At 39.4% G+C, this 26889-nt stretch overlaps 1 protein-coding gene and 1 pseudogene across 5 annotated transcripts in view; one reads left to right on the top strand and one right to left on the bottom strand.

The window, feature by feature from the left end:
- Positions 1 to 26045, top strand: part of LOC119036257 (ABC-type organic anion transporter ABCA8) — a 68176-nt gene extending 42131 nt beyond the window's left edge. For 4 of the 5 annotated variants that reach the window (XM_053655635.1, XM_053655625.1, XM_037127953.2 and 1 more), the window contains 21 exons: positions 547 to 745; positions 2023 to 2189; positions 2439 to 2572; positions 4938 to 5075; positions 7114 to 7218; positions 10348 to 10521; positions 10725 to 10838; positions 12480 to 12599; positions 13394 to 13459; positions 13898 to 13989; positions 15029 to 15149; positions 16199 to 16316; positions 16970 to 17061; positions 19005 to 19165; positions 19622 to 19697; positions 19771 to 19865; positions 21489 to 21608; positions 21808 to 21948; positions 23522 to 23601; positions 24938 to 24993; positions 25126 to 26045. In XM_053655635.1, coding sequence (XP_053511610.1) covers positions 547 to 745; positions 2023 to 2189; positions 2439 to 2572; positions 4938 to 5075; positions 7114 to 7218; positions 10348 to 10521; positions 10725 to 10838; positions 12480 to 12599; positions 13394 to 13459; positions 13898 to 13989; positions 15029 to 15149; positions 16199 to 16316; positions 16970 to 17061; positions 19005 to 19165; positions 19622 to 19697; positions 19771 to 19865; positions 21489 to 21608; positions 21808 to 21948; positions 23522 to 23601; positions 24938 to 24993; positions 25126 to 25224 — 2468 coding nt within the window. In that variant the 3' untranslated portion in view covers positions 25225 to 26045. Of the gene's footprint in view, positions 1 to 546; positions 746 to 2022; positions 2190 to 2438; positions 2573 to 4937; positions 5076 to 7113; positions 7219 to 10347; positions 10522 to 10724; positions 10839 to 12479; positions 12600 to 13393; positions 13460 to 13897; positions 13990 to 15028; positions 15150 to 16198; positions 16381 to 16969; positions 17062 to 19004; positions 19166 to 19621; positions 19698 to 19770; positions 19866 to 21488; positions 21609 to 21807; positions 21949 to 23521; positions 23602 to 24937; positions 24994 to 25125 lie in introns of those variants that run through there. The other variant, XM_053655638.1, reaches the window with a different exon arrangement.
- LOC119036256 (mitochondrial import inner membrane translocase subunit TIM14-like) lies at positions 20531 to 20965 on the bottom strand (annotated as a pseudogene).
- Positions 26046 to 26889: the final 844 nt, after the last annotated feature.

Raw genomic sequence — 26889 nt, 5'->3', positions numbered from 1 at the left:
TCACCAGATGAATACCTAAAATAATTGTTTTCATTACCAAGTTTCCAAGCCACACCTAAGCACTATGATGGTCTTGCATATTTATCTTAACCTCTTTAATGTATTATCTGTATCTAAGTTATATAAGACCTCTCCAGTCCTTTTGTTCAAGAAATGAACATTCCCACTGTTTATTCAATTCACGGCAAAAGCCAATAATACCAAACAATGCCTACAGTTATGTGGAAGACGTTACCTGTGATGTCTTTGGTAAAACAAATGCCTATAGTAAGTTCTATCTGAAATGGGGTTTTATGCATTACTTGTTTTGTGGGTTTTTTCTTTAATATTTTATTTATTTATTTTTTAGAGAGGGGGAAGGGAAGGAGAAAGAGTGGGAGAGAGACATCAATGTCTGGTTGCCTCTCATGTGTCCCCTACTGGGGATTTGGCCTGCAACCCAGGCATGTGCCCTGACTGGGAATTGAACCGGCGACCCTTTGCTTCACAGGCCTGTGCTTAATCCACTGAGCTACACCAGCCAGGGCCTTATTTTGTGTTTTGTAGATATTGCCACTTTGGGAGAAGTACAAGCAGAAGGAGCTGGAGACACAGAAAGACTTGTTGAGATGGAACATGTTCCCTCCTCACTTAGTGAAATGAGAGAAACAGTAGGTGGCATGGCTCTGTGGAGACAGCAAATCCTTGCAATTGCGAGGGTCCGCTTCTTAAAGCTAAAGCATGAGAGAAAAGCCCTTTTAACACTGTGAGTATCAGAGTGCCATAGCTTTTGTTCAGTCAATGCGTTAAAAGAAATTATGGTCTAAAAACAAGAGAAAACAAATGAAAATAAATTTCTCCATCTACAAAACTAGATAAAGTATAATACTCAGTCTAGTTCATGGTCCTTATTTTATTCACTAGCAGAGTAGCAGGTGGAATGTATAACATCTCAGAGCCAATTTTAGGAAAAAAGTTAAAGTAATGTAATATTGGCTCTCCTTTAGATTTCCTGTGGCAGGCGAGGGACACATTGGAATATAAATCTTTTTTCCCAGTATTCATATGCCAGTTGTCTAATCACGCTGCTGACTTTCTGGGAAGTCCTGACTCTCCCATTAGATTCTACTTGCTCTAACCTAGATCTCATGGCTTCCCTCCACCCTTCCTAAGTGCCAATAGCTCACTTTCCATACCTGCTGCATGCACAATGGGCACTGTTCCTGCTCCTAAGAATGATAGCATTTCTCATTAGCACCCTGGTGTCCACAGAACTTTGGCTGTCTGTCAGTACCTTGTCTATGAATAGACTGATTAAGCATCAAAGAAATAGGAAACTTGGTACATCATAGAATCTCAATAAATCCTTGCTAAATAAATAAGTAATGAGAATTCACTGAGAATCTTTCATAAGGAGGTTAGCATAATTTAAGAAGAATCTTTACGATTAATCTGGTGACACTGTGGAAGTGTCTTGAGAGATGCCTGCCAATTAGCAAGAATTGACATCAGATGTAATATTTTAAAATTAGAAATTAGGAATGGAGAAAGATTCCAAAATAAGATATAATGAAAGCATAATAAAAAATTTCAACTTATATGGAGGAAAATAAAGAGTAAAAAATAATTGAAAATCCAAGCCTGGAGATTCAAGAAATCACGCGGTCATCACTAAAAGAAATAGGGACTATGTGAAGAGGACTGAACATGAAGGGAGTTGAGTATGAAGCGTTGATGAATTAACACCATACTGGAACCCCAGGAAGAGGCAGAATCTGAACATAGAGTTAAAGGACACATATCCCATGAAATTGTTATAATGGCTAGAGAGGAACAAGAAATTAACAAAAGGATATATCTATATTTTATCATGTCTAATTTAGAAGTAAAGAAAAAGCAAAATACTCCATAAATGAATCAGAGAGCTATATGTTTAATTTCCATAATTGCTTGATCTCATTACATTATAATTTGCCTAGACAGTTTTAAAAGGTTAGGAAATGACTGTGCATTCATTCACATCAGCACTTTTCTCCTGTGTAGGCTATCGATTCTAGGAATTGCAATGATACCTCTTCTTTGGGAGTTCATCCTCTCTAAATTATATACCAGCAGTTATACTTGGGAACTTACTCCTCATTTATACTTCCTTGCTCCTGGACAACAACCACATGATCCTCTCACTCAATTATTAATCATCAATAAAACAGGTAATAATATGGTGAATGCTTCATTTCCAAAACATTCACTGTCCAGGGTATTACTTAGAAAACAAAAATGAGAGAAAAAAATGAACTTTTTACTTCTTCCGCGTGTGTTCAAATCAATTTTTGAGGCTGGGAGATGACAAATATACAATTTTAATCTTAAAATTTTAATTCTAATTTTAATTTCACTGAAGAACTTGACGTTGGTTTTCTTAGTTTCTGTGACACCTAATATATTTAACTACCATTTAGGGGCAAACATTGATGACTTTGTACGTTCCGTGGAGCATCAAAACATAGTTCTGAAAGTGGATGTATCTGGAACTGAGAATGGTCTAGATGATCCATCTTATAATGGAGCCATCATAGTGTCTGGTCATGAAAAGGTATGCTGGTCTCTACTTAGTAATTTTTTCCTCAAGGCGTGCAGAGCTAATGAACTATCAATATGCTCAGGCCTTTAATTTAGGAAACACAGTGAAAAAAATATTGCTTTCATTAATTACTTAGTTAATCGTAGTCATTAGTATGATAAATAATGCATATACCAAGCACTGTCTACCAACACAAATGATGTACATTAGCAAAATAAATACTATACAATGCCCACTGCCAAGAGCATATGTTCTGAAACACCTGCTTTATCTTAAACTGTAATAATACTTGATTCTAACCGTAAGATAGATGATACCCGGTGTCCTGAAAATCATATACAGCCTATACACATGTTTTGTTTTTTTTGTTGTTTTTTTAAATTTTTTTTATTGATTATGCTGTTACAGTTGTTCTATTCCCCCTTTCATTCCCCTCCACCCTACCCCCCATCCCAACCATTACCCCCCCTTTAGTTTATGACCATGTGTCTCAAGTCCTTTAGATTCTATATTTCCCATGCTATTCTTGCCCCCCATCTATTTTCTATCTACTGTCTATGCTACTTATTTTCTATACCTTCTCCCCTCTTCTCCTCCTCCCACTCCCCTGTTGCTAACCCTCCTTGAGATCTTCATTTATATGTTTCCACTCCTGATCTAGCTGTCCTTTTAGTTTGCTTTTGTTTTAGGTGTGGTTGTTAATAACTGTGAGTTTGTTGTCCTTTCACTGTTCATGTTTCTTTAACTTCTTTTTCTTAGATAAGTCCCTTTAACATTTCATATAATAAGGGCTTGGTGATGATGAACTTGAATTTAATCTTATCTGAGAAGCACTTTATCTGTCCTTCCATTCTAAATGAAAGTTTTGCTGGATAGAACAATCTTGGTTGTAGGTCTTTGGATTTCATGACTTGGAATACCTCTTTCCAGCCCCTTCTTGCCTGTAAGGTCTCTTTTGAGAAATCCGCTGACAGTCTGATGGGGACTCCTTTGTAGCTGACTGTCCCCTTAGCTCTTGCTGCTTCTAGGATTCTCTCCTTCATTTTAATTTTGGCTAATGTAATTATGATGTGCCTTGGTGTGTTCCTTCTTGGGTCCAACTTCTTTGGTACTCTCTGAGCTTCCTGGATTTCCTGGAAGTCTATTTCCTTTGCCAGATTGGGGAAATTCTCCTTTATTATTTGTTCAAATAAGTTTTCCACTGGTGGCTGTGCCTTTCCCCCTTCTGGTACCCCTATAATTCGGATGTTGGAGCGTTTAAAGATGTCCTGGAGGTTCCTAAGACTCTCCTCATTTCTTTGAATTCTTGCTTCTTGACTCTTTTCTGTTTGGCCATTATTTGCTTTCTTCTGGTTCACTCCATTGATTTGAGTCCCAGTTTCCTTTTCATTGCTATTGGTGCCCTGTGCAATTCCATTCATTTCAATTAGTTTCGCCTTCATATATTTGTCTAGTTTGTGGGTATAATCAACCAGTTCTGTGAGGATCCTGATCACCAGTGTTTTAAACTGTGCGTCTGAGAGTTTTGCTATTTCTTCATCGCTTAGATCTATAGGTTCTGGGGCTTTGAGATCTTCCTGCGCCATTTTTGTTCTGTTCATGCTCTTTAAATGTGAGAAGCGGCGCTTTGGACTCCCAGGTCGCTGGGTTGTGATGCTGTATGTGGGGGCGTGGTCAGAGCGGGGAAATGGCGACCCCCTCTGCTGTTTCTCACAGCTGGGTGAGGATCAGCGCTTTACGTGGTTCACCAGGGCCAGGCCACTCTGAGTCGCTGGGTTATGACGCTGTATGTGGAGGTGGGGTCAGAGCAGGGAAATGGCGGCGCCCTCCACTGCCCACTCCCTCACCTGTCCACCCACGCACAAATGCACGACCACAGTCAACACGCGGCACCGCTCCTCCGCTGTCTTCCCCGCAGTCGCTCACCTGGTCGCTCACTGGGTCGCTCACTAGGTCCAACCCTGTGCCTGGATTCCGCGAGTCTGGATTCCAGGCACTTGAGTCCGTCTGACCGAGTCCTCCTGTGCAACCCCGCTTCACCAGCCGCTGGTTTCGCCCCTTACTGGTCAGGCTGAAGAATTTGTTGTTAACGGACTTCCGAAAAGTTCAATTTTCCATGTTCTGGCTGTGTTTTCTGTTGCTAATATTTAGTTGTCTCTAAACTTGGTTGTGTGAGAAGACACGGCACATCCACCTATGCCTCCATCTTGACGGGAGTCCCCATGTTTTGGTTTATTTACACAGTGTTCATTTTTGTTCTGATTATTTAACACTATTTAAAAACATGACTTTTTAAAATAAAATATTGAATTTTGACCTCTTTAGAAAAAAACATGAAGGTTTCTAACAATTTATAACCTTGTTTTCTATATTTTAGAATTACAGATTTTCACTAGCTTGCAATGTCAAAAGACTGAATTGCTTCCCAGTTCTTATGCATATTGTTAGTAATGGGCTACTTAAAATGGTCCAGCCAACAGCATGCATCCAAACTGACAGAACTACATTTCAGGGGGTAAGTAGATAATCTGAGCGACTCTCCTGTTATCAAGAATCTCCCAGATTACACTTTTAAGTGCTGGAATTTGATGCTCATTGAGTAAACTACTGTGTGATAAATTAGCATTTGGATTCATGCTTTGGGAAATCCATGTGATTTTTCAAAGCCTCTCTTTTTTTTTTTTAATGTAAAATAGAACCAACAAAATGTAGTTCCAAAGAGAATATGAGGAAATTAAAGTGAAATCATGCAGCACTGTAGCTACAAAAATAATGAAAGAAAGGAGAGAGAGAAAATAGAAGCCTTAGTATTACTTTTATAAATACTACAAAAGAAAAAAAATGAGAACAAATTCAGGCTAGAGCTGAAGACTGGTTACATTAGAATGACTCCAGTCATTTGTCAAAGATATTAATTCCTAAGGCCCACTCTAGACCAAAGCAGCTTTTTCTTATAGGTAAAAATAATTCTGTTTCTGTAAAAAGCCCAGGTGATTGGAATGTACAGAGCCCTTTAGGTTTGGAAACCAGAATACCTATCAGACTTTGTAATTATTCTTTTTTGATTATTCGCTAAATATAGTACTTTCTTCTAAAGCATTCTGTTGGCATGTATTTTTAACACATATTATACCCTGTGCATAGGATAAGGACTAGAACATGAAAAGCCCTGAATTCCTTACTTGTTAAACACACAAATCAATATCAGAGATCAGAAAATTATCCATTTTCCACTCAACTGTAAGGTTTTATGATAATGTCTATGGCTAACAACCATCTACCCATACACATATAAAATGGACCATGGATCTATCCATCATTATTGTCACATGCTCCAGAAAGACCTTGAGTTATTTTCTCACAACATCTCTCCCTGTGTGCTCAGGAAATCATTCCTTTCAGTAAGGGTATATAAGAAATGTAATCATGAAACCAAAAAGTTTCAGTCACCCATCAAATATTAATTAATTTTAGAATATACAGTGTGTTTTTATTTAATCCCCCTCCTACATAACTAGGACGGCATTTTTGATGTTCTGGTTTCTGAAGGAGGGTATAATAACCGAGACATTGCCTGGGCTGTTCATCTGTAAAAATGTCCTGTTTAGATAGGGTGAGTGCAATGACACCATCCAGCTCAGTTAGCCCATATTCATGTGCCCAGTGTCTCCAGCAATTCATTTTATACTCTATTAATTTGCCTACTCACTGCACCAGTAATTTCAGACCTTACTTCCGTCCTGCCCAAAGGCAATGGATTTGCCACAGAGCACTAAAGCCACCCAGCATGCAGGTGTTCTGGGAAGAGTCTGTCAATAAATTTCAGTCCCACCTTTCTGTGCACAGCAAGTGAGTCTCTGGTGTCCAGGCTAAAAACAACTCTGGTTACGACATTTTCTCAGTAATGTGCTCGCTCAAACGCAACTCTGCAAATCACAAAACAATGAGGACTGTGTCCAAGACGGTTTGTGAATATTCTGTCCTTAAAGATGGTTATAAACAGGAGCAGCCGTATGTATAACCAAGGGCATAAGTTTTACCTGGAGATTTCACTTCCCTTGTAGTACCTCATCTCTGCTTTTGAATCCTCACCCAATACTTACCTTGTCTCACGTTGTGCATGAAAGATGACTTACTATCCTTGTACTCATAAAATATGTGATTCAATTTTTGAGTCAAGCTATTACATTTAAAACAATTATAAAGATCTGTTCGAAAACAATGTTTCAACTGTGAATTATCATTATTACTTAGCATCAGACTCCACTGAAAAGCATAAAGTAAGAAAATGAAAGATCTTACTCTCATTGCTTTCCAACTCTGTAATATTAGCAATTCACTCACCTTCTTTGAATTGCTTTCTTTATCCATAAACATGGGAATCAAGCCAAAAGTCAAGCTTCAAAATTGGTTGGATAGTGAGAGAGTTTGGTAACAAAAAGGGCATAAGGCAGGGTTATACATAAGCTGTTTAATATTTTTTAAAATGCATTCCAGAAAATGAATTTTGAATTTGTTCATTCAGCTCATTATATTCTTTGTCTTTTCAAAAGGAACTGACTCATTCCTTGGGATTCCTGCTACCTTCTTTGTTGTGGTTGCTCTTGTCATCCTGTTGTGCTCCTTACATTGCCATGACTAGCATTGATGATTATAAGGTAACAATGAGTAACTGCAACTTTCCTTACTTTTTATGAGAACATGTTGAACGTAATGTAATTACAGGCGTAATTTCAAAAGCCTATTTATACATGTTTAATTGACCAGCCAATTCAGATATAAATCTTTGGCTGTAAAAATAAAGGGAGTTTTATAAGTGGAAACATAAATATACAGATAAATAGACTATACAGAATGATTCTAAAATTTATGTGAGCATGAACAGAACTGAAAATAAAATAACTTTGAAAAAAACACAAAGTTGGAATAGGTATGCTTCTGACTTCAAGGCTTACTCTAGTTGTACTAAGAATGTGTTGAATTAATAAGGATAATCATATAAATATGTAAAATGTAATCGACATTTCAGATATAAACCTATCCATATATAATCGACTGATTTCCAATAAAAACTGTCAGGGAATTCAAATGAGGTAAGGTTAGTCTTTTCAGCAAGTTGTATGGAAGCAACCTGATACTGTTATGAAAAAAAAATGTTCTCAACATGCACCTCCTACCATACACAAAATTATTCTGAAATGAATCATAGGTCTGATGGTAGGCAAGTATTTCTTAGCTGGGACAAAGGAAGCATACACCACACAAGAATATGATACCTTGTACTTCATCTAAGTTACAACCTTTTGTTCTTTGTAAAACACCATTAAGAAAATAAAAAGCTGTGGACTCAGAGAAAAATATTCACAATGCTTATGTAAGTAAAAGATTTATGTCAACAACGTAAAGAAATTTTAACCACCTGAACAACCCAAATATCCATCAAGCTGTGAACTGATAAACTCTGGTATAATCATACAATGGACTACCACTCAGCCGTATAAAAGAAGGGGCAACTCATAAATTTACCAGCAGAAATGAGACACAAAAAGTAAACACTAAATTTTTTTCATTTATATGAAGCACTCAGAAAGGTAAACTATTCCTTAATGGCAGAGAGCAGACCAGTAGTTTCTTGTAACAGTAAAGAAGGCTACCGACTGCAAAGGAGCATGGGGAATTTTGTGGGAGGGAGGAATAGAAACATTCTATACTTTGGTTATGATTGTGATATAGTAATATATACATTCCTCAGAGTTCACACAACTGTGTACTTCATATGGGTACTTTTTACTGTTCAAAAATTACATTTTTATAGTTAATAAAAATGAGATTATTGAAATAAAAGGAAATAATATTTTGAAAATATTATTTTCAAATAATATTTGAACTCAGAGAAATAAAAAGAAAATCCCAATGTTTAATTGACAATCTATTTATAAATTTCCTTTTAAAGACCCTCTTTCATGAATCCAAATGACCCTTTAATGCATCTACAAATCATACTACTAGAGCATCTTGGTAAAATGAAGATTCTGATTCAGTAGTTCTGAAGTGGAGACCAATTTTGAGTAGTAATCACAGGGTGATGAGCTTATATGACTAATCCATACAGGCCATTAGCTTTACTCACACATTTCAATAGGATACCCTTTAATAGCTTCATTTGTGGAACTTCATGAGGCAAAACCCATGAAACCTTGCGTAAGCATCTGTTTACTCACTACCATCTCTATCAGTGTCACTTCCTGCCCAAAATAATCCTGTTGCCCAAGGAAAGAATATTATCCGTGCAATGTTCCCTTTCTTGTGTAGAATCTCCAGGAATCTAGGGAAAGGCCATGTACGGGCCTGATGGAACAATTAGTCATTTTAGCATTAACATAATCCCAACTTAAAATGTCACCCATGGAAAACAGAAACGCTTTCTTTTTGCAGGCTGTGTCAGGCTGTGTGATGTCCTGACTTCACCGTGTCTCTCCTAACATTGCAGCCACTTTCTCTTTGTCTCTCTCCCCCCCCCCTTCCTTCTTTGAAGTTTCTTATTTCTCTATCTCATCTCTAAATTTTGGAGATCCTCAGGTCTCAACCCGTTGACTCTCATGTTAAATGTCATTTTCTCCCCAGCAAGCTCATCTGACACTAAGGCTTCAAATGCCCTCTACTGCCTCATCACTCATGGGCTGGACTCCAGCTCAGACCTCTAATTGGTGATTTCACCTTCAATGCTGACCCAGGCTCCTTTCTCCACTTTTCTGTTGGAGGCCTCACAGACTCTCAGACTTCACCTTCCCAAAGTAAATGTGTGACATTCTTAAATGTGTTCCCCTGCCTATTTTCTGTCCCCATAAATGTCAGCACAATGCATCAGTTATCTTGTGGGTCATCTGAAAATAATCCTTCATTTCTCTTGGAGCTTCACCCACATATTGAGTAGATCACCAAATCCTTTTCAGTTGTACCACCTGAGTGGATCTGTGTGAGGATTTTGATATGAATCCTTAGGTCAAACTACATCTCAGGCAGGAGCATTATTTAGCTGATCAGTGACCATCAACAAATGAATGTAAATATTTTTCAAAAAAAAACATGTTCAAAATTATTAAGTTTAAAGTATAATTTGTGCTCCAAACCACATCACCATATAAGTTGTTTTTAAAATATGTAACTTAGTAGTTTATTCAGAGAATAAATACAAAAGGATTACAAGGAATATAAAATACCTCTGTATTTGTGAAGGAATTTGTATTTATGTACACACACACAAATATTTAGATGGGCAATTAATATTTGAATGTGTGCTATGGCAAAACTATCCTAATACATCATTTACTTCGATTAAAAGAATAAAGCAAATGTACATATATTTAAAAGCATATATATAAGTACATAGTTAAATGCGGTACTAGGAAAAAGAGCAAGAGCACAGTTCATACTGAGTCAAAGAAGCATCCCTGATAAAAAGCTGCTCAGATAAACTATCTCACCCTGACCCATAAGCCACGAATCACTTCTCTGTTTACCCAAGTGTTGACGCCTTGATTATTCTGAGATTTCCTTTACCATGTGTTTTATCAGGGGTCTGATGAACATCAATGTTGTTTATTAAAGCAGCAAACTGACCACTTACATTGGGAACAATTCATATCCCTTGGTCCAGATAACATGTGTAGCCATGATGCAGAATTATTACAAATGGATGTTTTGTTTGAATATTTCTTACATAATCCACATTTTCTTAAACCTCAAATTTAAATACCATTTGTACTTTTCTGCTCTCTTCTAATCAGAGCAGAGCCTGGTCCCAGCTACGGATTTCGGGACTCTTCCCTTCGGCTTACTGGCTTGGGCAAGCACTGGTTGATGTTCCACTGTACTGGCTGATGCTCTTCTTTATGTGTTTAATGGATTTCATTTTGGTCTTTCAAAGGCATATATTTTCCAGTTTCGGTCAGATTATACAAGTAAGTTACAATATTCATAGAACAAATGTCATTGTACAATTTAATTAGAGCCTTTAAAGATGCAAACTATTTTCATGGATACTCGCATCGTCGGGAATCATTAATAACTATAAAACCCTGTGCTATGACAATGTTTTGGATCTGAAATGTTTTCCTAGATGACACTTGACTTTCACTAAACACAACACTTCTGTTCATCTCAGATCCCGTGCGCTACTGGCTATGGCATGTCCCTTATCTTCTTTACATACATAGTTTCCTTCATCTGTCGCAAGGGAAGAAAAAACAGTGGCATTTGGTCTCTTTGCTTCTTTATTGTAAGTATGTTTTTGGACATTTATTTTATATATTTAACGTAGGATTCTGAGCTAATACTTTAAAAATTCATCCTCAGTAGGGTAAATTAGTATTATAGACTAAAATATTTTGTGTTTACATTATGTATGGATCGTTTTTAGAAATCTGCTTCTCTTCCTATTTCTACCCTGTCTCTCTTTAAAAGTGGCCAAAACTCTTTCTAACCATAAAATACTTAGTAAAAGGAAACCTAGAAACTATCTGTATTTTCTTTCTACTGAAAAAGGAATAACGCCAAAGATCTCCATGAGGTTACACAAGTCACGTAGTTAAAACTAGAAACAAGTTCTCTAACTCTCTACTAAGAATTAATTCCATAGAGCAACAATTACTTGATGTAAATTAGGGGGGAAAATATATGTAATCTAAAAGCATCTATTCTAATTTCCTGTCACTTTGGGATGCCAACAAGTACATTATTAACTCACCAAACCTATTGGTGGCTTCCAGCAATATGTCACAAACTAAGACAGAGAAAAATAGTTTCAACACTGAAGGAGCACTCAGAGGGTAAACGGGTGAGTAAACAGCCACTTACTGAAATAGAGATAAGGCAAAGATGATCGAGATGCCATCCATCTTTAAAAGTCTAATACAACTGAGTAATAAAGAGGTCTATTAAATCAGAAAAGGGGAGAGAGTCATCCATAAATATAACAGCAGCGATTTCCTTTAGAAAGTGAACCCCGAAGAAGAGTAAAATTCCAACAGCTGGAGGGGAATGATGATACAAACAGGAAACAGCGGATAAGCAGAAACCCAAAGGGGAGAAGGTCCAGGCTAGGAGAAAGACCTGGCTACTGATAGTAATCTGACAATGAATATCCATAGAAAGCAAGCTGCCGCCTGCACATGCGCCCAGTTACGGTGAACATAATGGTTGGAACCTTGAGAGGCCTTAAGTGATGTGCTCAAGAATTTATTCTGCAGACTGTGGGAAGCCAGGGTGGTGTATAGTGCAGAAAAAAAATATATGACCAAAGACACCCTTTTAGGTAGAATATTCTGGAAGCCATAGAAGTGATGTTTTGTAACAGACAGAAATTTGAAGTGCCAAAACTTTTAAGAAGGCATTGCCATAGTTTAGAAGAAAAAGTCTGAGAGCGTCAGATATACTTAAAACTTTCTGTTATCCCTGAATTTTGTATTTTAGTACGTCTGCTAAGCCACTCCAAATAATTAAATGCTTTGAGTGCTCCATTGCTTTAGTTAACAAAAGTTTCCTTTTATTGTTGCTTTATTCCTATTAGAGATTAATTTCAATTTGTACCTATGATTATTGCTTAAATAAGCAATAAAATCAGAATTTACCATTCTGAATTTTATCTCCAAAAACAATATACACCACCTTTTCTCCTTTTCTATAATAAGATGCTCTATGTATTAAATTCTAGATTTATCCAGTGATGTCTCATTCTGATACTCTAGACCACAGGAATGCAACTAAATCACCAAAAGAAAATGTCAGTGAAATATGCTGATTTCAGCTTGTTTTCAGAGGATGGAGTGCAGATTAGGAACGGATCCAAGATAAGCCATCTTAATTTGGAGAATCTATTGAAGTTCAGAGTGGTTAACATATGTATTTGTATTTTCTTTAGATCACAAACTTCTGTGTGTTTATAACGATGATTGGTTTATTGGGACCTCATACAATGTATATTACTGTCTTTTTAGTACCTCAAAGCACACTACTTATCTGCATATTCATATTTTGGCATGTAAGTAATACTACCTGGAACTCACAACCAGTGGGGAAAGCTGGGCTCTGGGTTGGGACTCTGCAGCACATTAAATGGGCATGACATTTGAAGATTGTACTTCATGGATTCCAACTGAATTTCTCCCAGATAAGACAATATACTCCAGCTGAACTGTAATTGAAGAGCTGGCCCTAGCTCATAGGCAGGGATGAAGGATAGTGGATGGTGAGAAATAGAACAGCCTTTACACTCTGGGCTTTCTAGACTCCTGGGCATGTTCAGCTCTAGAAGGAGGCGAATGAAATGTTCCTAATCTTAGGGATTTCAGGATTCTAGAGAAGCTCTCAATATGAATAGAATCCCTTTGTCCTAGCTGACCAATACCCATACTTCTACAAATGGAAGGAAGGTACAGTATGTGAGTGAAGAGGTGTCCATGCGAAAGGGGAGAAAGGGGCCTTCTAAAAGGCACAGGGGGCACAGGAAGGTGTGTGGAGGTGTGTGTGATGAAGATAAGTTCTGCTTCTCTCTCAGTGTTTGGGGAGGCTAGCATAGACACCCAAGATTCTCTTAGCAGACGATGAATAATTGCTATATTCTACTGTTTCAAATTGAAGCACAGTGGCTCATAGACCTTGGTAGGAAGGAAAACAGCCTTTCACTACATATTTCAGAATGGACACTTAGTCAATACTCTGGGTGAAATCAGAGAACATTCCACTAGGGCTGTTCAATGGGCCAATTCACATTTATATTGCTAAAGTTCACAAAATAAAACTTTTACTGTCTAACTGTTATCTTTCTTTTTGTAGCTTTTAATGTCTTCTATGTTTCATGAAGAATCAGGAGGTATAGAGCCCTTCCTGGTGTTTCTAATTGTAAGAACACATTCTTCTTCAAAATTTATCATGTATTTTATTAAACTAAACCATCTTAATTCCTATAACCATGGGAAACTTTTTGTTAAAGTGGATATATGGGTGTCTGTAGCCCATAGAGATAGAACTGTGTAAAAATAGAACATTTTTATAAAGATCAACTAACCAGATAATCTACTTCCCGATTTTTAAGAACTCTGTACAACTATTAGAGAAAATGACTTAAAGTAATGGTATCACATAATTATATTTGTTGCCTATGTGTCTGTAAACAACAGAGAGCGAATTTTCTAGTTCACAATTTGATGAATAGATTATTGGAAATTGGTAATGATTTTGCCAAATGCATCATTGCAGAAGTCTGATTAGTCCTAATTCACTTCTAATGTGAAATGATGTTCTTGTAGTGTTTCTAATTGTGCATCTCTTTATTCCTAGCCTTTGCTTCATTTTATCATCTTCCTCTTTATTCTTCGATGTCTAGAATGGAAGTTTGGGAAGATATCAATGAGCAAGGATCCCTTCTTTCGGTTAGAAAAAAATAAATTGGATTCTCTCATTTTAGTGATCAATAAAATATTTTTTCATGTATAAATTAACCCATTAATAAAGAAGTGCCAAGTACTAGAATAGACTGGAGTAGGAACCATGTATCAATACAAATTATAGAGATCTAGGTACCCAAATCAAATATGATAAATAATGGAGCAAATGGATCTGAGACATTGAAGATAAAGGACTCTTTCTGACACTGTGCAGTGGAACACTAGGAAAGGTTACATGTGGCTAGTTTAGCAGTTAATTTGAATAGATCAGCAGTTGAAGGGATGATGTTGGTCCAGAAAGGAAGAACAGAATGATCAATAAATCAAAGACAGCAATAACTGTGCTCTTTTCCTATGGTAGTAAGAAGGCCAACCAGTGGACCATAGACTGGTTCAGTTATCAATGGGACTCAAAACATTTTTTTTCACCATTCAAGAACACAACCATAAGCATCTTATTCCCTCTGTGTCTCCCACATCACATCTGTTTTATCATTAACTATCATAGACAGTTAGATGGGAGACTTCCAAGATAAAAGAAGAAATTTTCTAATGTCAATATGGGACATTAGTTTGAAGGGAGAATAGAATGAGATTATATTCTAAGTATGAGAGACAGAATAAGAAGGGAGAAGAGTGAACCTGGCACACATTCCAAAGAAATGACCAAGCTTAATGAGAGATAAAGCATCTTACTTGTATTTTTTTGTTTGGTGGGGGCACATCCTGACTTCAAATATTCTGACCTTATCTCCCTATGAAAATATAAGAATGCTGACATGTTGGTGTCAAAACTAGGCTGCCTAGAAAAAAATTTTAAGCTATGACAGTAAAATTATTTGTCCTATACCAGGTACTAAGTTACCTATTGGTATTTCTAAAAATAATGTTTCCATTGGGAAGTAAAATGAAATCTATGTAGGAAGCTTTGGTCATTAAATATAGTAAGATTTAGAGAATGCAGTGTTCTTGATACAGGATGAAAACCTAAAATCAATTATTAATGGATGGTTTTGACTCCCAGAATTTCTCCAAGAAGCAGCAATGTATGCCCAAACCCAGAAGATCCAGGAGCAGAGGATGAAGATGTGCAGATGGAAAGAGTGAGAACAACAAACGCCTTGAATTCCACAAACTTTGATGAGGTAAAAGCATACAGAGTAGTTATTTCATCAAATAATACATATGTTTGTCAGTTAAAGTGGCCTGCCTACAACTCTCAAATGATTTTGAGCTTCTCTAATTCATAACTTTATTTTAACAAATATTAATTACGTTTACATCTACATATGGGTGGCTCAGTTGGTTGGAGTAATCTTCTTGACAAAAGATTAAGAGTTTGATCTCTGGTCAGGGCATGTACAAGAGGCAACTGATTTGTTTCTCTCTCTCTCTCTCTCTTTCTCTCTCTCTCTCTCAATAAATATATCCTTGGGTAAGGATCCAAAAAAATCATGTTAACTTGCTTTGTCTTTCATAGAATAAAAAACAAAAAAAGTGGAGTGAATTTAAAATTAAAGAAGCCAAGGAAGAACTTGTGAATTTTAGAAACTGAACAAAGTACTGTAAATCACTGCTACTTGGAAAAACTATACTGTACAAAAATTCAGGGCAAAGTCCAGTCCACAGCATGCTGTTTTGTCCTTCGAGGGTTATTTGGTGCTTCTCCAAATCTCTTTGCTTACTTTCTGAGAGATGGACTGACTGCATAAAATACATTCAAACCTCAGTTCTTGAATGTCTTGGTTCTCGAACAGTTCTCAATAAAGTTGTTCAAGGGAAAAAATATCTTGGTGGTCTAACAAAACTTTGGGTCTTGATTCTTGACCCAACAACCCTTTCATGCTGATACCTGTGTGATCAGTCACATGTCTCTCAGACAACAAATAAAGGAGATTCAGTTTATGAACAAATTGCTTTTTCAAACAATTTTCCAGAACGAATTAAGTTCGAGAATCAAGGTTCCACTTAATGTGTTCCCGAGTAAATGCCTTTGTAGGAGAGAAAAATGATAGTCTCTCCTCTCCAAAAAGAAGTGCTAAGACAGGAGGATAGCCAATGAACGTGTCTCCTAGTAGAAAGTCTTCTTTGATGCATGGCTTGTACAGGGAGGGGCTGGCCCACTGGGAGGATAGAGCTTTTTCCAGGTCAATAGACGGTATTAAGGTCTGACACAATTTCCTGTCATTTACAGAAACCAGTCATTATTGCCAGCTGTCTACGCAAGGAGTATGTAGGGAAGAAGAAACACTGCTTTTCTAAGACGAAGAAGAAAACTGCCACAAGAAATGTCTCTTTCTGTGTTAGAAAAGGTTGGGCATGGAGGCTCTTCCACTCTGGGCTCAGGGCCCTTCTTACAGCTTTATGTTTCCTGAGGTGAATCATTCTGTACACCACCTCTTGGTTCATACACAGAACCATCAGCAGGTGGCCCTGACAGCTCCTGCCACATGGCTCATCTCTGAAGAAATTAATTAACTTATGCATGTGGAGAGGGGCTTAGTCACATCTACGTGGAAACCATAAGCACTCTGTTGAAATGAGCCATTGCAACCATGACATTTCTATTTAACGAACACAATGAATTGTCCAATGTCCATTATTATTTCACAAGAAAATTAACAGATGTACCCACAGGTGATAGATCACCTCACTTTGTGATATTATTGCACACTTGGGATCACAGGAGACAGAGTCTGACATACCTAGCTCCCGAGAGTGGTATTGTCACTTCCCATCAGTGTGGCTTTGGGCAACTAACCTCATCCCTATGAGCTTTTGTCCCCAAATATGAAAGAAAGGATTATAGTAATTACCTCTCAGGGGAGTGGTGACAATTAAATGAAATACTATGTATAAAGCTCATAGAACACTTGTCACAAAGTGAAACATCAGACTGTGTCTTATTCTTAATTTTACTATTAAAATCAATATGTATTAAGTGTAGACTTTTTTTTTTTTTCAGGTGAGGTTTTAGGATTACTAGGACACAATGGAGCTGGTAAAAGTACATCCATTAGGATGATAACTGGAGATTCAAAACCAACTGCTGGACAGGTAGGTGAATTTTGGTGAGAATAGTTACCTAGTGGTGCTCAAAATAAAGTTTATAAGATGTTAAAATAGTATACACAGCAAAATCCCATTTACTCATCAGATGAATGAAGTGATTAATGTGGCAGAGTAACACATCACAAATTATCCCGTTAATACACACCAATACTAGTCACTGAAAGGGGATAATTATTTATGCTTTCAAAGGCATTTAGTGGGACTGTCCAGTATCAGATCAAAAGTCAATTTCAAAATTCATATAAATTCTACCTATAGTACCATCAAACCCATGGATTTGCACTTTCAATGAGCACTGTCCTCCCAATATGAATAAAAATGCTTTTTTTAATTAAAAAACTTTATTAAGCAATCATATTCAGTATCTTTCAAAAAGTTCTTAGTTACTGGAACACATATTTTGGTGCAAATCCACTCTTGGGGGAGTGTTTTCAGGGAATGCCTTCAAGCCGAATAGCAGGGATATGAACTCTACAGAATTGTGCATGCAATTCAACTGCATAAGGAGGCCAGGCAAACAGAAAAAGAGCTCAGTTTATCAGAGGGGGACAACATGAGTTGTAAACTTTTTTTCCTAAAATTCTATGTCAGAAGATAGATAACCTTAAGAACTCCCTTGGAAAGTATGTCCAAGGGAAGTGAAGAACAGAATCTTAAGGCAGAAGGCTATGGAACCAGACTGTAGGAAAGGGCGTGGTAGTCAAGCCCACACAGGGAAAGACCTCCAGGAACATGACTGACAGGTATCCCAACACAGAGGAAGGAGAAAACATATTCCCAGTCACTCTGAAGCCAAGGTGAGAGCAGGTATTTCTGAAGGGGGCCTCTCAGGGACGTTGGTGGCTCAGCTGACCCTAACTGGACTCATTAGTTCAGTTGAGACCACCTTCTAATTCAATCACCACATGAACCCTAAATCAGTATTTTATTTCTCCTTAAGCATGGGCAAAAAAGAGATAACCACTCATTGATGTAGCAGAATGAAACATTTTTAAAGGTTAAGTGAGATCTTAATTATAAAGCCAACAGCTATTTGGGTGTCATGGACTCAGCTTTAATCAGGGCCAGTGTCATCTTTATAAACAATGTCACTGTCCTGCTTAAATGACCTCTCATGGCACTGTGGCGGGAAGGAAACCTCCCTTGCTGATTAGAAGCTGATTTCCAAGTCCCTATTATTATGTTTCTCTCTTCTCCCCTGGACCACTCTGCTCCAGGTCCCCCACCTTTGCCTAGGGTCCAAGAACACATTGAGTACCATCCCTCCACAGAGCTTTGCCCTGCCCCAAATTCCTGGCCTTTTCCACTGCAGGTGCCCTGTCACCCTTCTGCTGAAATAGTCCCTCATCAGACAGATTTTCTCCAGTCACCCTCTTCCAAGTCACTTCCCCTGTTACTCTCCACCCTGGCCTCCTGAAAATTTCCATCACTGCACCAGTGGCAATCTCTCAGTATTCTGTTTACTCACTTCTTTACTTGTTTACTGCCTGGTCTGCTCAGTAGAATGCAAACACCAAGTCATTGGGACCCTAGCCCTTCCATTGCTCACTACACCCGAAGCAGGCAGCGCAAGAGTTGTCACCTCCGCAGGGAAAGAAGCTCACTAATGACTCAATAGTGAGTCATTACATGGACGTACTTTTTTTTCTGAGTGTGACTTAAAAATTGGATGTGAATGGCTGGCCGTGACGACAAGGCACCACGACGGTGAGATATTTGATTTTCAGCTTGGATTTGGTTGCGCGTATGTTTGTTTTCACATAGGTGCACACCGATAGCCTTCCTCTGATGCAGAATGGCTGCAGGTGACGAAAGTCAGTGAGACCCAAGGATTTCTCTAGGATTTCTCAGTTAGTGGGGAGAAAGGTGTTGTGGAAACTCAGAGAAGCAATGCAAGTCAGAGTCTGAGAGTGAACCTTTCTCCTCAGGTGCTTCTAAAAGGCAGCCACGAAGGGGACACCCCCAAGTTCCTGGGGTACTGCCCTCAAGAGGACGCGCTGTGGCCCAACCTGACTGTGAGGCAACACCTGGAGGTGTTCGCTGCGGTGAGAGGGCTCAGGAAGGCGGATGCCAAAGTCGCCATCACACGGTGCGTGTGAGAAGACACACCTGTTCTCTACCCGAGGGGTCCCGGAGACAGTTCGCAGTGACAACCTACGGGCAGCTCAGGACTTTGCCTGTGACTGTCAGCACTGATCCAGACCACATTGCGTAGATGTGCAGTTAGCATCTGTCTTCCCTGATTTTCAAGTGTTATTTTATTTTCTCATATTAATATGGAAGAGCATTCATGGGTAAATTTATCAAAAAATACTAAAATTTAAGTATAAGCTATGGTAAGACAGCTATTCAGATATCATGAAATGTGCTTAAACTCTTTTTTTAAATACTAATTTGGGGGCGGGATCAAACCAGTCATTTTTAACATGGCCCAGTGTCTTTCCAAAACCACATTTCTGTACTCTGCTCCCCGTCCTGGTCCTGCGTGGCCCTGTTCTCCCATCAAGTTTCCTCATCTCCAAGACACCCACTGTGTCTCCTGCAGGTTGGTGGAGGCGCTCAAGCTGCAGGACCAGCAGAAGCAGCCCGTGAAGGCCTTGTCCCAGGGAATCAAGAGAAAGGTAGGGGCGGGGCTCGGTGTCACTCTGTGCAGCCCACGGGTTGGGGCCAGACGCGCTGTTCCTCTCGTTCCAGCTGTGCTTCGCGCTGAGCATGCTGGGAAGCCCGTCGGTGGTGCTGCTGGACGAGCCGTCCACGGGCATGGACCCCGAGGGGCAGCAGCAGATGTGGTGAGGAGCCTGACCTGCTCAGGGCCAGCGTGGATGCCTTGCGGGAAATCTGTGGATTATTTTACTGTTGTAAAAATGGTGCCTTAAACTGTTACTTTTCTATTGAGTTTTTAATGTGTGGAATCTGAATTTTGTCGATGATACACATACCAATTACATCCATTCCTAAGGTCAAAGATGTGGCTACATTCACTTTCAAATTCCCAGTCCCAAGCAGCTGAGCCAGCTCGCTGCACCTTGACAGAATTTCCTCCCAGTGAGATGAGTCCACTCTAACAACCTGTGCTGACTCCATCATGATACGTATCACAGTGCACTTTAATTACCAGTTAGTTCATCAGGCTCCCGTTAGATCGAGGTTCCTTGAGAGTTGCGACTCTCGTGTCCACTTTGCCTTGAAGTAAGTACCAAATTATTTGTCAACTGAGTAATCAACAATGTTCTATTCCATAGTATGTATTGATCTGTATTATTAAGCATTAGTCTTCAAATATTCTATAATCTGATTTAAAATTCTCAAATTTAAACAAGGAGCTTATACCAAGGCTTTAACTTAGTTTCTGCAAAGTCATCTTTAAAATTTGTAACTTCAAAACATCTCATTATAAACAGCTGGTGCTCATATACATAACTAATAAGAATTTAAAATTCACCATCCATTCACTTTACTTTTCAGATTGATCTTTTAGTAAATCTTTAGCTTCACTGATTTTGGCTTCTATATAAGGAGATCCTCCCTTGTCTGGGGGATTCAAAAGCATAATTTGTCTAAGAGCATCTCTTATTTTCCCTTTATTGGTGAGAGAAATTAGACCTGGTATTAACACTGCTTCCCATTTTGTCAGTTTGGGTTCAGACCCATCTCCGTAATAGCCACCGCTGAAGGCAGATTTTGGTAAGCTTTGGAAAAGCTTCTTTGACTTGAGGCTCCATGTACTTCATGGCTTGCGAAACACAGCAGCCAGCAAATCCTGCAGCAGGGATGGTCAGTACGACTGCTCACCCTGTGCTGGCCGTGGCTCCCCCCAAGAGCGCGGGTCACCCCAGCCCAGAGGCCATAGCCACCACTCCACACCTCTACCAGGAAGCAAGGCGACCACTGTCCCTTAAACTGTTTCCTAATAAAACCTCACTATCGTTAGTATAACCAATACTTTGCCAAAAAAGAAAAAATCTTACCCAGATAATACTTCCTAACCGTTTCTCATTAAAGGAAAAATAATCACTGTCAGGCCTTCAGCATGCTCCATCTGAGTATTGTAATTGCCCGACTGATCTTTCAGGTAGCTCTGCTGCATCTCTGTGACACATTATGACACAATCACAGTGTCCCATACTTCTCATGAGGATGGTCATTCTCATTAGGGTGCACAGGTGCGAGCAGAAGGAGGATTCTGGTGCTGTCATGTGTGTACCTTGTGCACTTTTCCTACCAGGTTATGACAGCTGTTTCCCTCTACACAGCCTCTTCATAGAGTCTCTCACCTGGCTTGCCATTCCTCCTCCCAGCTGCCCTTGCTTAACCTCTTTTTGCTAATTATTCACATTCATGCCACTTAAAATTTTTCTTCTCTGATTAATTCGATGACTTCCTTCATTGCAAATATTCTCTTGGCAATTTAGGCAGGCGATCCGGACCATCGTTAAAAACACAGAAAGGGGCGTCCTCCTGACTACCCATTATATGGCAGAGGCTGAGGCTGTGTGTGACCGTGTGGCCATCATGGTGTCTGGAAGGCTGAGGTGGGTGCACCCTTGACTCCCAGGTGCACAGCTGGAAGAGTTTGTCTGTGGGCAGAGAGGACACTGTGAATACCTGGAACCACATCACCAGGGTCTACCAGTGAAGCCCTGAGACAGCGCTAGCAGTGAATCATCAGTCTCAAACATTGCATCCTATGTCTTTTTTCTCTTTCTACTATGACCTCCTTCTTCCTTCCAGATGTATCGGTTCCATCCAGCACCTGAAGAGCAAATTTGGCAAGGATTACCTGCTAGAGATGAAGGTGAAGAGTCCCACGCAGGTGGAGCCTCTCCACTCGGAAATTCTGAGGCTTTTCCCCCAGGCTGCTCGTCAGGAAAGGTAAAGATGGTGGCTGGCTTTGATTTGGTGTCCAAAGTTAACTTTTCCTTGTCAGGATCATTCATTTGTAATCCTTTGAATCCGCATATGGCCCAAAAGGAAACCTAAAAGAAATAAATGATTTGTTGGATATTGCAGAAAGTAAACTAGAGAAGAACTGATGTAAAAGCTGACATTGCCTGTTGTGGTCCTACTGTGTGCCAGGTACTGTCCTGGTCTTAGGTTATCTTGTTTAATCCTCACTGAGACTTTCTAAAGTAGACTCTGTATTCCAGTGAAGAATTCGATGATTTCAAAAGGGCATTGTCAATCTGTTCCATGTTTCCATGCCTGTACACAGGGACAGACCGAGAGTGACCAGAAGGGAGGGGAGAGGGAGATAATGGTGGAAAAAGGGGGAAGGGACTATGTAAAGAGGGTGTGTGAACGGCCCATGGACATGGACAACAGTGTGGGAATTGACTGGGGGAGTCGGAGGGTGGGACGGGTGGAGCGGGGCAAAGGAGGGGAAATCGGGACAGCTGTAATAGAATAACAATTTAAAAAATCTTTTAAAAAAGGGGGCATTGGGATAGCCTGGCCTTTACAAGGACTTTAATAAATGGAATTATTACCCTTATAAATAGGAAATTGGTAGATAGGTTAGATCACCTGACAGCTAACAAGTGGCAGAATAGGGATGTAAAGCTGATTATTTCAAATATATTAATATTTCTGATTTTATGTAGAATCTGCTAATGGAACAATCCTCATAAAAGTAGTACACTGAAAAAGTGCAAGGATTAACTTTAGGGTCATTTTTAACACCTACAGTTTACTTCAGAAGACAGATAGTTTTTATGAGTTAGGAGAGAAAACAGAGAAGAGAAATAAGTCACAATGTCAAGGTCAAAAATATAAATCTGCAGTGGAGTATAAATATAAAAGCAATGCTGTAAGTCAATGTGCAGCCCAAGACTAACTAGAAATATGTCGCAGAGGTACAGAGAATGGGCAGAATGGATGGGAATGATTGCTCCATAAATACATGAAGTAGCACCTTCTGAAATGAAGTCTAAATATTTTTCCTGAGAAGAAAAATTTATCTGAGAAACAAATTATTTTCAAAATGGTTGTTGGACATTCTTTGGGGCTTGAATTCCTAGAGCTTTCTAGTCTCCTAATCAGAGACTAGCAGTTTGAGGGGGAGGTGGTGGGGAAAGGTAGGAGAGGTATGAATTCTCTGGAGAACAGACTTAGATTGCCACCTGAGTTGGGAAACTTGAAGGAACTAACTACATGGGTCAGGGCCTGGTTGGAGGACGAAGCTGAGGAATAGGCGTGGAGCTTAGAAAGTAAGGCAGAAGGTAACTCTGGCGATCTGCACCACACCTGCTCATCTCTATTCAAGGGACCAAGAGCACTAAACCGTTTGAGTCTGGCTCCCATCCTTGTTTTTCTTGTTGAGCTGCCTCTTTCTCACTATTATGGATTCACCCTATATATTTCACCTACACCAAACCACCCAGGGAGATGTCTGAGTCCGTTCACACCTGTCACAGGTGGTGTCAGCCTGTCTCCCCTCCTCTCCCAGGTACTCATCTCTGATGGTCTATAAGTTGCCAGTGGAAGACGTGCGACCTTTGGCCCAAGCTTTCTTCAAGTTAGAGAGGGGTAAGAGTGATATGCTTTGAAATAGAGCCTGAAAGCAGATCATTTCAAACCATAAAATAATCCATCTTCGTGACAAAAACTAAATGTGATGTAATGTGTTAAAGGTTAAAATCCCAAAAAGAATTTTAGGAGCATGATATCAAGGAAGTGGAGGAATTGTGTATGTGGGGTTGGGGTAACGGGACATTTATTCTTGCTTTCTGGGGTTTTATTCTTGCTTTCTAGGGGTTTTCCATGACTTTTTGTATATATACTGTTACAGGCTAAATCAAAACTCAGTTATATGTGCATTTAAGAAGATACTTTCTTTTGGAATATTGATGCTTACATATTTAAAATTAAATTTTATGTGGACTTGCATTTTTTTGTCTTAGGCTCTATATTAAGAAACTGACCTCTTGTCTGGTCATTAAGATTATCTCCTTATGTCTGCTGCACTTTAAAATTGACCACACTGCGTCTGTCATCACCAGACTCACTTTGTCCTTGCCATCCAGGCCCGTGACCTCTGCCACTCTCCTCTGCGCTAGCTGGAACTTCCTGCGTTCTTTCATTGTCACCGCTCAGTGACATCTTTGCTTGCTTATCACATTCCCTTAAGAAGAGATTCAAGTCTCTTGGTTCTAGAAGACTCTTCTTACTCCTGTTGATAGCATCTGTGATCATAGTGACACCTCTTCTTTCCATTCCTTGAGCGGAGCGCCCCCGAGTATGAGCACTCCCCAGATTGGCACTGTGGCCAGTACCAGCCTAGTACCTTCTTTAGAATATTTCCCATCTGGTACTGTTGGTGGCATGTTTCCAGTCTCCTGGGCTCTTACTGGGGGCTCTAACTACTCTTTCCAGTCCATTTTGGTCAAAGAGAAGGGACTTCAACTTGACTTGGTTCACACTGCATTGATGGAAAGAAGCTGATTGAGGATGATCTGCTCCCTAGAAAACCACAAACATCTTTTTCTATAATCTTCTGATGTGACCCTTTTCAAAACGTGTCTGTCTTCCACCTCTTCCAGTACACAATGTGCTGGCTCACCTGCGGGGAAGGAAGCCCCCTCAGCACTGCTTCCTCCCTTAAACAGAGATCTCGAAACCTGTGCAACATGCAGGCATAACACCAGCACCTTGTTCTCAAGCCTTTATGAGTGCATTGGAATTCTTTTAGTTGGATGCTGTACTTAAACCATAGACAATTACTGTCTTAATCTTTTATTAATTACTGTCTTAATCTTTTTATTTCATGCTTTTTAAATTTTTTTATTTGTATTCTGTGCTGACTTCTAAGACCACCTATGTATAAAAACATATAAACCCCTAATGTATGTCCATCCTTCTGCAGTTAAACAGAACTTCGACCTGGAGGAGTATAGCCTCTCGCAGTCCACCCTGGAGCAGGTGGGTCGGTTTTAGTGATTTTATATCCTCTGTGGAGTGTAAACGTACAAGTGATACACTTTTTACTCTCCTGGATCTACAGGAGGCAGTGTGAATTCCCCCTCTCTATATATATTTCTTATCCCCTTTCAGGTTTTTCTGGAGCTGTCCAAGGAGCAGGAGCTGGAGAATTTTGATGAGGAACTTCACCCTTCAGTGAGGCAGAAGCTCCTCCTGCAGGAAGAGCCGTGAAGCCCCAAATACTTTGTGTCACCATTCAAGCCTGTGGCTGTTTTTTAAGACATTTTCGTTTACAGCATCAGTGTTTACTTTTAGAACCTATCCGGTAGACACTGGCAGGGCTTGGGTGTGGTAGTGAGGCATGAGCACTAGGCAAGCACAGTAACAGCCAGGACCAAGGCCCTGGCTGGGCCTGCCTCCCAGGCCTGGCCTCTGTATTTCTGCAGGTCGCTCTCACCCCATTTTTCTGCCTAATGCTGAATAAATAAACTTACTTCCATGAGATAGTTTCAGTCTCCAAATCTGATATGCAAATTTGGTTTAATTTCTTTTTTCAAAAATGTAAAAGCTTTTTTTTCTAACATAGATTGAGAAATTCATATGTATACTCTTTAGCTTTACTTTGTACAGCTGATATTTTAGTAATAATTTAAGTGACTGTGTGTCAAAAAGTACCATACTTATTGAAATAAATTTTAATGCATTTTCTTATGAATAGAAATATTAAAACACCTTTGGTCATAATATCTGATATCAATATATTTGATAACATATTCCTCTGGTAATATTATCAATCCTATAGACACAGCCTGAAAGACTACAGACTGACTATTAGGAATTTATTATACTTTTTTTATTTCTATAAACCAGCAAAATCCTATTTTCATTGTATGTTTAAATCTTTACTACAATTGCTTATGTTGTAACTGATCTTTTATGGGTATCTGCCACTTCATCCCAGAAGGTTGATAAATATTATAAACGGGTCAAATGACCATGTTGGTAGAACAGATAAAATAAATCTCATATATGTAGTTTAGAATTTTTTTTAATTTCATGTGTCCTTTTCTTCAATTTATTTACCTCCAATTTACAAGTGTATTATAACCCAATTGAAAATTATTTCTAATGTAAGAGTGAGTTTGCTGCTTTAATCAATGTGTTACTGACTGCCACCAAGATGGAGGTGTAGGTGAAAACATTGTGCCTTCTCGCACAACCAAGTTCAAAAACAACAAAGTTTTAGCAACAAAAACGCAGCCAAACCACGGAAAATTGACCTATATGGAAGTCTGACAACAACGAAACACTCAGCCAGACCAATAAGAGGGGCAGAGCCAACAGCAGAGTGGGGTCAGGCAGGAAAGATCCACCGGACTGACCCAGGCGCACAGGCAGCCAAGGACGAATACTAGGTGTGGAGTAGCAACCGGTGGACCCAGTGAGGGCGCAAGGCAGCAGGCTGATCTCAGTCACACATTCGTGCGCAGATAAACCAGGTGAAGGAAATAGCAGTGAGACAGACCGTGCAGGTCCCAGCGGTGGGAAGCAGCAGAGGGGACCACTATTGTCCCTCTCTGACCCCGCCCCCACATACAGCGTCACAACCCAGCAACTGGGTAGCCCCACCCTGGTAAAGACCTAGGGCTCTGCTCCTCTTACAAAACAGGCGCAAACAGATCAAAACATAGCTCAAGAAGAACTCAGAGCCCCAGAGCTGATAAATCTAAGCAAACAAGAAATTGCCAACTTATCAGATGCACAGTTCAAAACACTGGTGATCAGGATGCTCACAGAACTGGTTGATTTTAGCCACAAATTAGAGGAACATATAAAGGCTAAACTAATTGAAATGAAGGGAAATGCACAGGAAACCAATAGTGATGGAAAGAAAAC

Source organism: Artibeus jamaicensis, unplaced genomic scaffold (assembly GCF_021234435.1).
Source record: "Artibeus jamaicensis isolate MK-2021 breed Jamaican fruit bat unplaced genomic scaffold, CSHL_Jam_final contig_1998, whole genome shotgun sequence".
Classification (NCBI taxonomy): domain Eukaryota; kingdom Metazoa; phylum Chordata; class Mammalia; order Chiroptera; family Phyllostomidae; genus Artibeus; species Artibeus jamaicensis.
This window is presented reverse-complemented; position numbering and strand designations above follow the sequence as displayed.